The following is a 14,841-nucleotide window of genomic DNA, read 5'->3' on the forward strand; positions in this document are numbered from 1 at the left end:
TACTAATGATGATGATGACAACATTGATTTGTTTCTGATAAAGATGATGTTGAAGTTGATTAGTATGAAGATAATTATAATGATAATGTTAATAATGATGAAGATGTTATTGGCAGTGAGCATCATCATTATGGTACAGTAGAAGTAGTAGCAGTAGTAGTAATAATAGTAGAGGAGTGTCATCTTGAGCTGATATGAACCTGTTTCCATTTTCTTTTAATATTTATTCACCTTAATGCATTTTCAGACTCTTTATAGGAACCAAAATCAGTAAAAAGAGTTGTTTATTTTTCCCACTGTCACAGAGCCCCACCCAAGCGTACCATTGGGAAGGCGATGCGGAGGACAAGGGAAAACATCTGGAACCACACCAAGGAACCCATGAGACAACCTCTCCTCAAGAAGCTCCTTCAGAATACCGAGCTCTCCATGGAGGCTTGCCGAATCTTTGAAGATATCCTTTTCAACATCAGACACTATTCTCACTGCTTATGCAGAGAGACAATTTCCTCTTCCTCTTGTTTCTTTCAAGCACAATTTATCACTCCTCAATCTTTCTATCATTCTTTCTCTCATTCTCAGTATGTTGTTATTGTTATTATGGTTAACTTGCTTTGAATGCATTATCTAATATTTGTAGATATTTGGTAACGAATCGTCAGTGAGAATGATAAGGGCATTAAGGAGCCTCAAACACATTGCTTTAGTGGCAACTTAATGCCCTCATCATTCTTGACATAAACATGGCGCAGATACACGTGTACACTTGTTTCTGTGAAAGCCAATGAAAGGTTTTGCATGCCATGAAAACATTATTTATAGCATGTAGCAGGTAGAATTGTCATAAGAGAAGTATGGGTACATGTATATTGTCATCTTGTATCAGATGCGTTCATCACCATATCATGCAGGCAAAATTTTCTCCTTGACATTTCACACCTATCCTGAAGTATATGGGTGACTTCCCCGGCAAGCGTGCAATTCGCCACGGCAACGAGTTGTCGGACCGCATCTTTGAGCCAGCGTTGAAGTCAGAGCCCCTCAAGGATGAAGTATACTGCCAGATTATCAAACAACTCACAGACAACAGAAACAGGTACATTGTGCCATGATGACGATGATTATCACAGCAAAAATGATGATAACATATTGCTTTCAAAGTTCATTACACACATCTTATAATGGATTTCTTTTGAGTTACTAAGTGCACTTTGTAGAAACTGCAAATTGATTAGACATTTTTATCACCCTGTAAGCTTATGATTTTATACAGCACTGTAGTCTATGGTTTATGCAAAGTCTGACCAAAGAAATGCATGTGTGACACATTGGTTATGCTGAGAGACACAAAGGTACAATATCGTGGGGAGAGAAGGGTGGCCCTATTATATGTGACCGGCTACCACAATAGGATCCGAAAGTCGGGGGGGGGGGGGGGGAGGATAATTTTCTGAAAATGACATGACATTATTTCCATATTCTTCCCCTTTAATTTCATATATTACATGACTCATAAAAGTACTCGGTTGCGGAGATATCCATGATTTTGTTTGCGCATGTCGAGTGGTTTAGGAAATCAGCGTTTCAAGAAAACTGCCTTCAAAGTTTTCCTTCCCACGCTATCATGATCAAGGGGAGGCAAGACAGTTTTCACCGCTTGACAATAGAAGGTACGCTCCGAGCAACCACCGTGATGTTCATTCAAGCTTAGCGCCAGCGGTCTAGCACGACCAATCACTAACCAGGATGCCACGCACTGACCAATAAGATCACTTCCTCGTTGCTAGGGGCGGGGTCTAGCTGCGGCGCTAAATCCAAATCTTCGGACACGTTTCTGTTCCGTTGAAAGTCAGAAAAATCATGGCCCAGAAAAACGCTATTTTCTTGCCTTTCCTTCCATCATTTAGCTTCGAAATTTCGGCAGATGTTGGACGATACATCAGACTACAAAATTATGCCAAAAACAGAAATCCGATCGTTTTGACCGATTTTGATGATCTGACTTCAAACGCGATTTTCTCGGCTCAGCCGTCAGCGACTTTAGGATTCTTTTGTGGTAGCGGGTCACATATTGATCTTCATTCGCTGTTCAGTGCACTACATTTGAAAACCACAAATAGCCCTCCTTAGCAAATATGTGCATTGAAACGTACTTCGTCGGTAACGGTCGACTCCAGTTTATATTCTTCAGCTGTGTGTGTACGTGTAGATCAGTGATAAAGCCTTACACGACTCCTTACTGGGATTCTCGGAATATGTCCAAGTCTGTCCAGTCTTCCACTCCATGGTACACTGTATCCCACACTACTGGATCTTTGAATAATGAATGAGCATGCATGTGCAAGGTATGCCTATTCCATGCTAGTTTTAGTCCATGGACGAAACTTAAGACGTGGGTTTGATTAATCTGGGGCTTCGTGTGTGACTTGACAGGTTGAGTGAGGAGCGAGGCTGGGAGTTGATGTGGCTGGTGACCGGGATCTTCGCCTGCAGCCAGACCCTGCTGCCCGAGGTCACCAAGTTCCTGCGCTCGGCTCGCCACCAGCTGGCGCTCAACTGCCTGAATCGTCTGCAGAAGACGATGCGCTACGGCCAGCGCAAGTATCCGCCCCACCTGGTGGAGGTGGAGGCCATCCAGCACAAGACGACCCAGATCTTCCACAAAGTCTACTTCCCCGACGACACGGATGAGGTGAGGTTATTGCTTAAAGGCCCTGTTTACCATTGGGAGCAGTGATTTCTAAAATCTTCGAGTTATCACATCTGATGCATATGTGTGGGTCAGTTGCATCACAAAACATCATATCATATAACATTTTTGCAGTAAAGCCTAAAATATAAGGAGATATCAGTATTTTTCTCATTAAGCCACAACTGTAGATGGTTAGTCTAGAAACAGTTTCATTATAACTATTGTTTGCATTTTGTATATTTAACAATACTTAACATTGATTATCCTGATTAAGATTTTTTACAATGGTTGTTCTATGCCTAACTCACATTATTAGAGCTATTTTGAAGCACTAAATCTGGGTTTTTGTTTCATCTGCAAATGGTAAATAATGCCTTCAGGAGAGAGAAAGAATAAAAGGGAGGTTACTGAAGGCAGATGCACAACTTTGTAACATACAAATAACTTGATATACTTGGAGAAGTTCTGCGGTGATGGGCTGGTTCATGCACTCCTGCCTATCAATCAGAAGGTCGCAGGTTCAAGTCTCAGTAAGACTAGCTGCTGTCCCCTCTAGTAGGAGAGGCATACTCTTTTTCCCTTAGATAGAATGAATGATGGACTTCTTGTATGTGTATATGGTCAGAAACAGATTTGATAGGCATGGGTCCGAATCCAAGTGAATCTTACTCAGCAATGTGTGCTATCATGCTGTCCCCTACTGGCAGAGGCAAAACAAACAATTTCTGGATATCACATTTAATATATAACTCAGAAAATATGACACACTCAGTAAATGCACATTGTAGCATTCATTGTATATGTGATGATGTGAGGTTTTGGGTTCAAGTCCCAGTGAGACACTCCCCCACCCCAAACAAAAATATGTGGACACTTCATCATTTCAGTATATCACATGTGATGTACACCTCATATATGGCATACATTGTAAACACAAATTGTAGCATTCATTGTACATGTATGTCATGATAATGTAACATATCACATCATTGACCCTTTCATTGCAATCCCAAGGCCTTTGAGGTGGACTCTGGGACGAGGGCCAAGGACTTTTGTCGTAACATCAGTCAGCGACTCCGGCTAGTCTCCCCCGAGGGATTCAGCCTCTTTGTCAAGATTGTCGATAAAGGTATGACCACTACCACAACAAAAGACTCATGCCTGCAGTATTTTAATTGTAGTACAACCCCGAATAACTGCATATAGAATTAAAATGAGGGTATACTTTAATCTGTGAATTGCTATTTTTTTACCATTGTTATTTTTTATCATTCTACTTTTAGAGTTCCATATAGTGTGTCATCTCCGTAATTACTTTTCCTCAGTCTTACAAGTCAAAACTTAGTTTACATTTTCTGATGAGAGTATGCCACTTGATATCTTTTCCTGTTTTAAATTCCAGTAGTTTTGAAAAACATAGTAATGGCTAAATATTGTGAAAGCCCATTTGCTGCTGGTATGCTTGTTTTGAGAATACTTTGTAAGTGACCGTCAAAGCAAGTCCATCAACACAATGAGAGCCTTCTTGAATGATTTGCGGGTGTGACCAAGTCTAGAGTGTACCTCAAATGTTTTCACACTTCTGTCCGTACAGTAATAAGCGTTCCAGAGGGCGACTTCTTCTTTGACTTTGTGCGCCACCTGACTGACTGGATCCGCAAGGCTAGACCTAACAGGGATGGTGAGTCTTCAGCTCTCGAGTACCCTGGTCCTTGAAGACCTGGGCCCTGTAAGACCTGGGCCCTGTTTTATCAAAGGATATAATTGATTTTAAATTTCCTTAACACACAGGCTGCCATAGACTTATGGTAGAAATAAACTTTATAATCAATTTTAACTCTTCATAAAACGGGGCCCTGGTGGTGTAGGGATTCATGGATGGCCCAATTCATTTACTGCCTGCTTGGGTATATTCGAAGACCACGTATAGCACCCGTCAGCGAGTATGTGCATTGAAGCATGTGCTCATCGCTAATTGTCAACTCCTGTCAAGATTCTTTGACTGTGTGTGTACTTACCTAGAAAGCAGTGATAGAGTTGTACTCAATTCATTGAGGGGGCTCTCAAATATATCCAAGCGGGGCAAGCCTTCCCACTCCATGGTATCCCCACGCTACCGGGTCTCTAATGTAAAAAAAAACAAAAAATGATGCAGACGTTCTATTAAGGTTCAAATATAGAAAACTTATATAGAAAACATTGCACTCAAAACAGTAACACTCAACTCATTAAATTTGCAAAAGTAGAAACCTCGCAGAAATATACTGCAGTTCGACCTCGATTATCCGGCTTCCTTTTATCCGGAAATCTCTATTATCCGCACGCATTCACGCAATGAAGGACTTTTTTTTCATCCAAAAATTGAGAAAAAACAGTGACTTTAAACTCAATTAAAATTTCTACCAAACTCACATGAATTACCTACAATATTCCTGACAGAACTAACATAAATTCACACCACATTATCATCGTAAAAGTAAGGGACTACAATTTTGCGCAGGCTAGCATAGATTACACCACCGTTGCGGGGTACGCTACCTGCCTAGCTGCCAGTGCACTGGGATGGCAGCTTGGACGGCAGCTATATACACTAGCATTGTGTCTCCCATATCCGGCCAATTCGCTTATCTGGATGAGCGTCGGTCCTGACATGGCCGGATAATCGAGGTCGAACTGTATGTGTACTGTATCCTCCTGCGATTTAAATCACGAGGTCCAATTAAAGAAAGTTATGACTGCCTGCCTGCTCTTACGCTGCCGATTTTTTGTCTTCAAAAGGTGCCATGCCCCTGACATACCAGGTGTTCTTCATGAAGAAGCTCTGGACCAACACGGTGCCGGGCAAGGACCGCAACGCCGACATCATCTTCCACTACCACCAGGAGCTGCCCAAGCTGCTGCGGGGCTACCACAAGTGCCTGAAGGAGGAGGCCGCACAGCTGGCCGCACTCCAGTACCGCGTCCGCTTCGACAACGACAAGTCTGAGTTCCAGAGCATCCCGAGGCTCCTCAAGGAGCTGGTACCAGCTGACCTTCAGAGGGTGCAGTCCCCAGAGGAGTGGAAGAGGGTAGGACTCTTCATCCTTTCATTCAGTAGGGGAACAAAAAAAAAAAATCAAAGCATAACAAGAGTTCCTTATCGCCTCCTCTTGTATTGATATTAACCCATTCCGTACTGAATTCTGAAATCCCCATAGACTTAATACACCGACCACCAGGTTCCCGTATGGAACGGGTAACAGAAGATCCAAGAGATGCCTCTTCTCTCCGAGAAATTCACACAGACATAAACAAAAAGGCTTTTCTAGATTTGAACCTGTCTTACACTTTGAACACTCTCATTTTAAGTCCCAAGCTTGATAAGATTTTTTTTTTTTTTTTCAAAACGAAATTTTCCCAAGGAGTGAATCTGTCCTTTTGAAGAATTCACCCAATTCTGCTCTTCTGGTGTTTTCAACCATTTTGAAATTTTCACTTCCTGGCAATCAAGGCATTAGACCTATTGGAGATTTATATCTAACAAGACTTTAGTTGGAGAATATTCTTCCTCTGCTAAACTATTCTAATATTTTGGATGTTACTTGCTTTTAAAGACCCACAATAGATCTCTCTAAACAAATTTATTATGTAATTTCTGTCCCCTTCTTTGTCTCATTCAGTCCATCGTTGGAGCCTACAACAAGCACGCGGGTAAATCTCAGGACGACGCCAAGATCGCCTTCTTGAAGATCATCTACCGGTGGCAGACCTTTGGCTCCGCCTTCTTTGAAGTCAGAGTGAGTATCCATGGCAACGAAGACAAGCTTCAAATATTTGCCTTTCCAGCCCACTTCTCTAGAATTACGTACAAGATTTCACACATTATGCAGAAAGTTAGGGAAAGAAACTAATTCAATACTCCATGCAGTGTTCAACCATAATCTTTCTCATTCCCAGTCCAGCAGTAGAGAACAGTCTTGCTTAAATATCTGTTGTGTATGTCCTGTGGTCTTTTCTCAAGGATGCCAGTTTTCAGGCAAAAGCCTGAATTCAGGCCCTGGCATTTTCAAAGTTCAGGCTTTTTTGTGTACAAAGGAGCTTCATGTAGATGTATTTCAGGCCTTCTCTTTCATTCTAACTGGCATCCCTGTTTTCTATAGCAGTTAAATTTTAGAGACCACTAGTAGGGACACACTTGACCAATACAGAGCTCTGGAAAGACATGAGCAAAATAATCATGCCATGAATAATGTAAAAAAAAATAGAAAGAAAAGAGAGTATCGTTTGTATCCCAGTGAGCTGATTTACTAAATGTATTGTTTTCCTCAGACAACCAAAAAGTAACAAGCTGCCATGTTAACCTGACTGTATTAAATTCTCAACACATTTGAGTGCTTTGTATCTAGTTTGCTTGCCCAAGTTGTTGCTATGTAAAGCCAGTCTCGGTCAAGTTTAACCTTTTCCTGAAGAGATACATGTGTGCATAGAATTTTAGTCTGTTAGTAAACTGGTCTCATGTGTGCCATTTCTAGCTCTTTGTGAGCGAATCTTCAAATCTGTGATAGCCAGAAATGTCTGAAAGTAGTGACATTTTGTGTATGAAGAATACTCAAGTCGCCTTTTTGGTAGCCCACCCGCCTTTTCTTCCCATCTATACTGCTTTAATGTCTGTCTTTACTCTGCTCCGGATTAGGATTATTTTGAGTCTTTTTTTTGTTTGTTTTTTGTTTCTTGGGCTTTTTGTTTTGGAATAGGTGTAAATAAAATATATTTGTACTCTTGAAATGATTTTGTGCACAGCACATGTACAGATCTATTTCCAATAACACAAGTATGATGCTCTACAAATTTTCCTCTTGGTTCTAATTCCAATTCCTATGTTTAGACTACATAGACAGACTTTTCAATAGGGACTTTGAGTATATTTCATGCTTTAGTCAATTCATACGTCATTGGCAAAGCATCTTAAAATGTTTAGACTATGTAGCCAGACTTTTCGATGGAGACTTATCAAACTGATGCAGGTTGAGGGCCCCATAGATAAACAGTGATAACTGGATTTGGCACAAGTTGTTTGAGATGCTGAACAAGTAAATTGTACACTGTCAGATCAATCTTTTGCGTTCTCTCATGTCATTAGTATATGTCATACTGCATGAAGATCAAAACATTATTGTCTTATTGCATTATTTCTCATAATACTCAATTTACATTTTCACCAAGGATTCAGTCTATTGTCTTGGTAATCTTCTTCTTCTTTTTTACATAAGATGGGACCTGTTTCCATACTTTCGTAGTTTTCACTTTCATTCTGTGGGACTGTTTTATATTACTGTATTCTCTTCTTCACGTAGTGGGATCTTGGGGTTATATTCCTCTAACAGCACTTTGAATATGTGGGACTATCAGGGTCTGTGTTGGCTCATCATTTCATTTCTCTCTCTCAGTCAGTGGCATTACAAACTTCCATGTATTCTCCATTAAAAAGCAATTCTGATCAGTCGGTGAGTTAGTAGAGATTCCTCTATCAACCCACATACACTCCTGCATGCATACGATGCACTTCTGTATATCCAACCTTCAATCAGCCCAGTATTATTATCGTTTTTCTTTTTTTCCCCAGGAAGAGTGCAGCATGTATTTTTCCACAACATGTATATTTCTATCACCTTGTGATTTTGTATTTATGAATTTGTTATAAACTGTCATGACCAAGTGTAGTAACAGTCACATGTCATTAACAGTTCGTCCTCACTGCTTGTGCTAATTGAAAAATCACATACCTGTCTTCATCTGTTCGGAAATATTATTATCACTGTATAGTTGCATGGTGTTCATGTCTTTGGATCAAGACTGCAAAACTGTCTTAATTTATAATTACCGCTCCTTAAAATCTGCAAAACTACAATGTGTTATCTTAAGTTACACTTGCATGGCTGCATAGTCAAAGGAAAGTTCTACAATTACACAGTTTGATCGCAAAAGGAGGTAACTCCATTCTTGTTAATATGAGATATTCGCGATTAGACCTGAAAAAAAAAAAGAAAGAAAATGTGGGATATTTTTGATTAAAAATTCATAGAACATACATTGTTATGTAACTAGTGAGGTATCACTGGAAAAGTTTTATTGAATTTGCTCTATCTGATGATGGACTTACTACTTAAAGATGTTTAAAAATGGCGCTTTGCCCTTTTTGCGATTGCACTTCATTTCTTGAGGCAGTAGAGGCAATAAATTATGATAAGAGCAAAGGCTTGATAAATATTCTCAAAAGACTGCTTCCATGTCCTGTCATTTGTTACAGCTTGTTGTACCTGGTACAGCCTGCCCAGAAGAATAGATACAAGCATTTGTATTAAAGGCATAATTTACTATTTGCAGATGAAACAAATACCCAGCATTAGTGCTTTAAAATACTTCTAAAATGTGAGTTAGGGATAAAAAAAACCACTGTAAAAATTTGATTCCATATACTCGATGCTAAGTGTTGTTAAATACACAAAATATGAACAATAGTTATTACAAAAATGTTTCCAGATTAAACCGTATACAGTTATGGTTTGTTGAGAAAAACACTGATATCTCCTTATATCTTAGGCTTTATTGCAAAAAATTTATAAGGTAGGATGTTGTGTGATACAACAGACCTACACATTCGTATGCATCAAATATGATATCTTGAAAATTTTTGAAATCACTGTTCCAAAGGTAAATAGGACCTTCAAGGGGAGAAGGTTTGCAGGCCTGAACATCTGCCTGGCTCAAAAGATTTAATCACTTTAGTTTATTTACAAGTCAAGAAAATGATGGAAAATATGACTTACAGCTGTACTTACTCAAGAAATATTAATTTGTTTATGTTGTGTTGCAATACTGCTGCAAATTTTGAAGTTGATTTTAACCCATGGAGGACGCATTGATTTTGCCTATAACATGCATTTTCTATAGACACCTGCCCAAGTATAATGGGGCCTAGTCTTCAGCAGGTTAAATTAAAGCAAACTGAAAAAGAAATGTAGCCTTAAAAAGCACCCCAAAAAAACAAAACAAAACGAAAATCCGTACATATACTAAAAAATTTGCTCTTCCTGAATAGAAATCAAGGGCTTACGTGTACAATATATCTTGGGGTAATTCCCTTCTTTCATTCACCATATCTTGTCATTATTTGGCAAAGTTAGCGAAAAGTAGCACTTTCATTTTTCATGCAAGCCCTCAATGAAGGTATGCATGTATAGTATGTGATATTTGTGACCCTGCACCACATAACCAACAAAAAGTCGCCAGACATGGATTTTTAGTTGAGGGCAAATTCTTAAAAAGCAGTCTCTAAGCTTTAAAATGATGCATAACTCAATCCAAATGGACTCCCCTAACATATCTAAATATTGGAAAGAAAGCACACACTCTGGAAAAGTGTGAACTGATAAAAGAGGCTCTGAAGTACAAGGTCTATTCAAGCGTTTAATCTTTACCAATCCGCGCTAGCTGTGCAATTGCAGGGAGAAAACATAGGATGTAAACCATCCGAGCAACAAGAATGAAGGGATTATCAGATTAAGCTGATATTGAGCGTGTGCTATTAACATATTCTACCCATGATTAATGCCAACTTTCAAAGCAGGAGACTTATCCTTTCAAAAATCATTAGACTTGAAAGTGAAGAGTGAGTGAAGGATTTCAAGAAATGAAAAGTGAACTCTAAGACATACCTGATCATTCTATTCTCCCCCTAAATAGGGTTGTAGAAAAACTGCTGAAAACACACTTTTCCATTCATGTTGTGATCCCACACTATACAACAATGTAGAAGAAGGATAGTTCTTTCAGAAAATATGAAAAAGTCAAGATTGACTCAGTTGACCCATTTCACCTATTTTGAGTCCTCACGTAAAATCAAGGGGTGCGACTTTTAGTTCGTTTTGTGATGCACGGTCACATTTGATCTCAAAGTTTATAAGTTTTCTTCTTCTTTCTTTTTTTAAATAAATAGATGCTATACATACAAGTACATGTAGCATACATTTTGGAATTGAAAGGCTTGTGGATGAGAGAGGTACTGTCTATGTTAGCTACATTGTAACTTAGCAAAAATACATGATATAAAAGATATGAATATACATATATCACTTATATGCTAATCACCTCTTTCTTGGCACTTCATGATTTGTGATGACCTGTGAACCTGCCTGGCTGTATCCCCCCCCCCCCCCAATATGTGATCTTGTCACCAAATTACCAGTGTTGTGCAGTTGCTTATAGAATGTTGCTATAAAACTGTGTATACATTCCTTTTTGATCGTGCCCATTATGCTACTGAGCTACAAGGGTAGTTTGTATCTTCACTTGTGGATATCAGTATGCATTGTGTGTGTTTGTTTGTGTGTAGGAAAATACTTGGGTACTTGTTACAGAAACATATAAAGAGATCAAATGGTGAAGAATGCATTAATGGACTAAAGGCTGTGTGTACAATGTACCACTGATCACAGGAATGTCATCAAACTAAAACTGCTATGGCTTTAACCCGTCGAGGACGGGCTGATTTTGCTACAACATGCTACTTAGGACTCATTGTCAACGGGTTAATGTCATCTTATTTCTCAATCCCATACACACTTTGTTGTAAGATTTGACAGGGATGAGGGTGTTTGGTGATGACTTAGCCTATCTTATTTCTAATCCGTTGAGGACAAGTCCTGAGTATACTTGGGCAGGTGTCTATGGGAAATGCGTGTTGTGGCAAAATCAGTCCGTCCTCAACGGGTTAATCAAAAACAGATGATTCCTTTCAGGATGATGACTTTGACCAGAGGCAAGGTCGATGCTGAAGCCGATATATATATATATATTTTTTTCTTTCTTTCTTTTCTTTTCTTTTTCTTTGAAAATAGGAATGAAATGCCAGATTATTTTATTTTTTCTTTTCTTTTTCTTTTTCTTGGAACAAGGGAGATACCTACACTGTACCAGTGAACCATTTCTTATGTTATGTTCTACAGTTACAAGTTGTAGTATATTTCATATCTGACAATGTACACAATCATGATAAAGAGTCACTACTGTCAAGGAAGACACAATGTATTTTGCACATTGAATGTGAGTATATTGTAATTTGTTTGTGACCATGAATAGTGATTTGATATGTAATTTTGCGGACTTCATTTCATGCATGCTACTCCTCACATTTCTGATCAGGTTCTTTCCTTCCTCCTCCACCCCCCCCCCCCCCCCCCCCACACACACACACTTTCAGGGTCACCAGCCCCATCCCATACACATACTGGTATATGCAAATCAAAGCCTGCTTCTTCATTACACAAAAACTTTATAATAGTAACACCCCTCTGTTTGACATCTTTACTGTCTGTATTCAAAGACTAACTAGTTGAATGCAGGTCATTCTGACTGTTTCTTTCTTCACATATTTTTTTTTCATGATGAGTTTGATAGTCTGCTACCTAAATAGATTGACTTTATATTGTTTTCAGCTAATAGTTCTGACTCGAGTATTCTTGTGAATAATAGTCTTACTTTTGTTAATTTTTGGTATGTTTTTTTCTGATTTTCATATTTTTGTTGTGCAGCAAACGTCAGCCAATCATCTCCCAGATATTCTGCTGATTGCAATCAACAAACATGGAGTGAACCTCATCGATCCCAGGAACAAGGCAAGAATAAGACATTTCCTTGTCCCTTTTATCCCATATTGGTTTCTTTTATTTCCATTTTAAGGCAAAAAACCTAATGAACAGAAATAATTAGATTCCTGTTTATACATATGTGAGAGTGATTATATCGATATACCTCAGAAATATCTTTATCCATTTGCCTTGCATTGCAATGGAAATAGACCATCAAAGAAGTACATCATGTATACAATGTATGTACGTATCAGTCAGAATACAAGGAAGGTAATCTCATATGACTGTGTATTCACATGTACATTGGATTATGAAGTCTTATGCAGGAGATCGAGCGCAAGCTGTGCTTCATAGACACCAGAATCAGAATTGATTCCAACAGTTACTGAATTAAAGATTCTACAGTAGAGAAGCTATGCATGAGGATGCCAATTGATGATTAGATGTGTATTCTGGCTTTCTTGAATTCAATTAGTATGCAAACTGTTATGGTAACCGTACTATGAAGACATTGTACTGTAAAACGAGAAATTTTTGCGTGCTTGAAACTTTCATGAATTTCACGCTTGCATGAAACTTTTCTGAACTGCATGAGGAGCCGAGATTCATGAATATAAAATGCACGTTAAAGTTTTTGTTTATACAGTGCACTGATTGCCAGCACATGTAGTATACTTATAATTTTTTCATGGTCGGCAATTCGAGAAAGTATCATCATACGAAAAAGGCTGTTGGCTCCACTTCCTCAAAGTTTCATGGCATGAATGTTTCTGGTTTTGCGTCAAGATGTAGTTCAGTTACTAAATGCAGGTATACCCAAATGATTTCACTGCCACAAATTGAAGCAAACCGGATTGTCATTTACCTCTCAAACACTCCCCCATTTCTCTACAGGAGCCTCTGGCCACTTACCCCTTCACCAAGATCTCGAACTGGAGCTCGGGGAACACCTACTTCCACATGACAATCGGAAACCTGGTCGGAGGCACCAAACTGCTTTGCGAGACATCCCTTGTAAGTGTTTCCCCCTCCTTCGACTTGATTCAAGTAGAATGAATGATGCTAGGAGAATCGTTACTTAAACCTCTACACTGTTTGTTGAGTTTGTGTTTTCTAGACACCTGCTCTTACTTTTATTTGTAACTTTGTAACATTGCACCCTGTATCAAAATATCCAGTGAAATTTCTCCTCCAGGCAGCTATATTCCTAAAGCAAGCTATGATGCTTATTTTCACTGTGCAAACCTTAGTGGTCATGGCAGTTAATTCATATGATAATAGCCTGGGATGTGATACAGTGCACTCCCATTGTAATGAACACGGTTATAACGAAATTCCGGTTGCGACAAAATAAAAATTCAGGCAGCAGCATTACCGGCTCTTTGTCTTGTTATTTTTTATTTGTTCGGTTAGAACAAAATTTCGATTTAAAGAAACAAAACTGCTTGTCCCATGGATATTGTTATAACAGTAGTTCTCTGTACGCATATGGGACATAAATATCAGAAATTAACAGCTTAATCTACCAATGCATCCACTCTACGTAGTTTCAGATAAATGGCTGATAAATACGGATTCTGGTATGGATCATCCTTTATGAAAAGTTGTGATGGGTCCACACCGTAGTACTTTTGTGATGCACATTGGTGTGATTTTTGTCTTGGTCCAAAGGGCCTCTTCTTGTTGAACATCCATTCATTTGAGGCAAGTGTGCAAAGATTAAAGTACTTTCTCTAGTTATGTGGGGTTGTATTTTACATTGTACATACTTTGGCAGCGGCATTTAAAGAATGCATTACATTGCAAGATACCTTTGCATAGTGAGTCAACAAAGTCAAACTGATTGAAAAATTGGCCTTCATCCACATAAATCATTTGCAATGAATACAACTTGATGCAAAAATCATTAACTTGAATAAACTTCAAACATTATACCACATAAGTGAAGTAAAAGACTTTCATTCCATCCCAATTATTCCTTATGATAATTTTCACTCCTTCATATTTTTCAAGTGTTCTTTAAGTCTTTTCATATTTTCGTTTCTCTTTTGCTCTTTAGGGCTACAAGATGGATGACCTGCTGACCTCTTACATCAGTCAGATGCTGACCAACATGAACAAGCAGCATGTGAGATGAATGTAGACGTAGGGTCTCTCCTTTCTTGTCTTCAGCTGCAGTTGGATTGACAGGTCCGCAACTAGACGCGTGTTGACAAATCTGCCGCTGCATCCTTGTCCAAGCAGTAATATATCCCGTATTCTCACTAGTTGCATGGATTCAGTTTGATCTATTCTATTTCTATTTCTAAGAAAGGTTTTTCTTGAACAATCATACGTTTTAGAAAACCAACAGTTTCTGCGATGTGTCTTTTATTATTGCTTTTTTTTTTGGGGGGGGGGGGGGAAGGGTAGGATGAGCAATAAATATGTAAAATATTTGGCATCTACATAGAAGATAACCTGCATTAATATGATGAATGTTATAAATTCATCATTGAATAGCAAAAATTTTCTCCTCAGAAA

At 38.8% G+C, this 14,841-nt stretch overlaps 1 protein-coding gene across 1 annotated transcript in view; it reads left to right on the forward strand.

Annotated features, from left to right (window-relative positions):
* Window positions 1-14,535, forward strand: part of LOC139742077 (myosin-VIIa-like) — a 71,008-nt gene extending 56,473 nt beyond the window's left edge. Inside the window, exons 35-44 of the mRNA XM_071652636.1 lie at window positions 306-454; window positions 940-1,096; window positions 2,434-2,692; window positions 3,707-3,821; window positions 4,287-4,373; window positions 5,471-5,760; window positions 6,352-6,468; window positions 12,262-12,345; window positions 13,213-13,332; window positions 14,378-14,535. Coding sequence (XP_071508737.1) covers window positions 306-454; window positions 940-1,096; window positions 2,434-2,692; window positions 3,707-3,821; window positions 4,287-4,373; window positions 5,471-5,760; window positions 6,352-6,468; window positions 12,262-12,345; window positions 13,213-13,332; window positions 14,378-14,455 — 1,456 coding nt within the window. The 3' untranslated portion in view covers window positions 14,456-14,535. The remainder of the gene's footprint in view (window positions 1-305; window positions 455-939; window positions 1,097-2,433; window positions 2,693-3,706; window positions 3,822-4,286; window positions 4,374-5,470; window positions 5,761-6,351; window positions 6,469-12,261; window positions 12,346-13,212; window positions 13,333-14,377) is intronic.
* The last annotated feature ends 306 nt before the right edge of the window (window positions 14,536-14,841 follow it).

The sequence above is a fragment of the Diadema antillarum genome, unplaced genomic scaffold (assembly GCF_040938485.1).
Source record: "Diadema antillarum isolate AM-2024a unplaced genomic scaffold, OU_Dant_1.0 seq00000979_RagTag, whole genome shotgun sequence".
NCBI lineage: Eukaryota > Metazoa > Echinodermata > Echinoidea > Diadematoida > Diadematidae > Diadema > Diadema antillarum.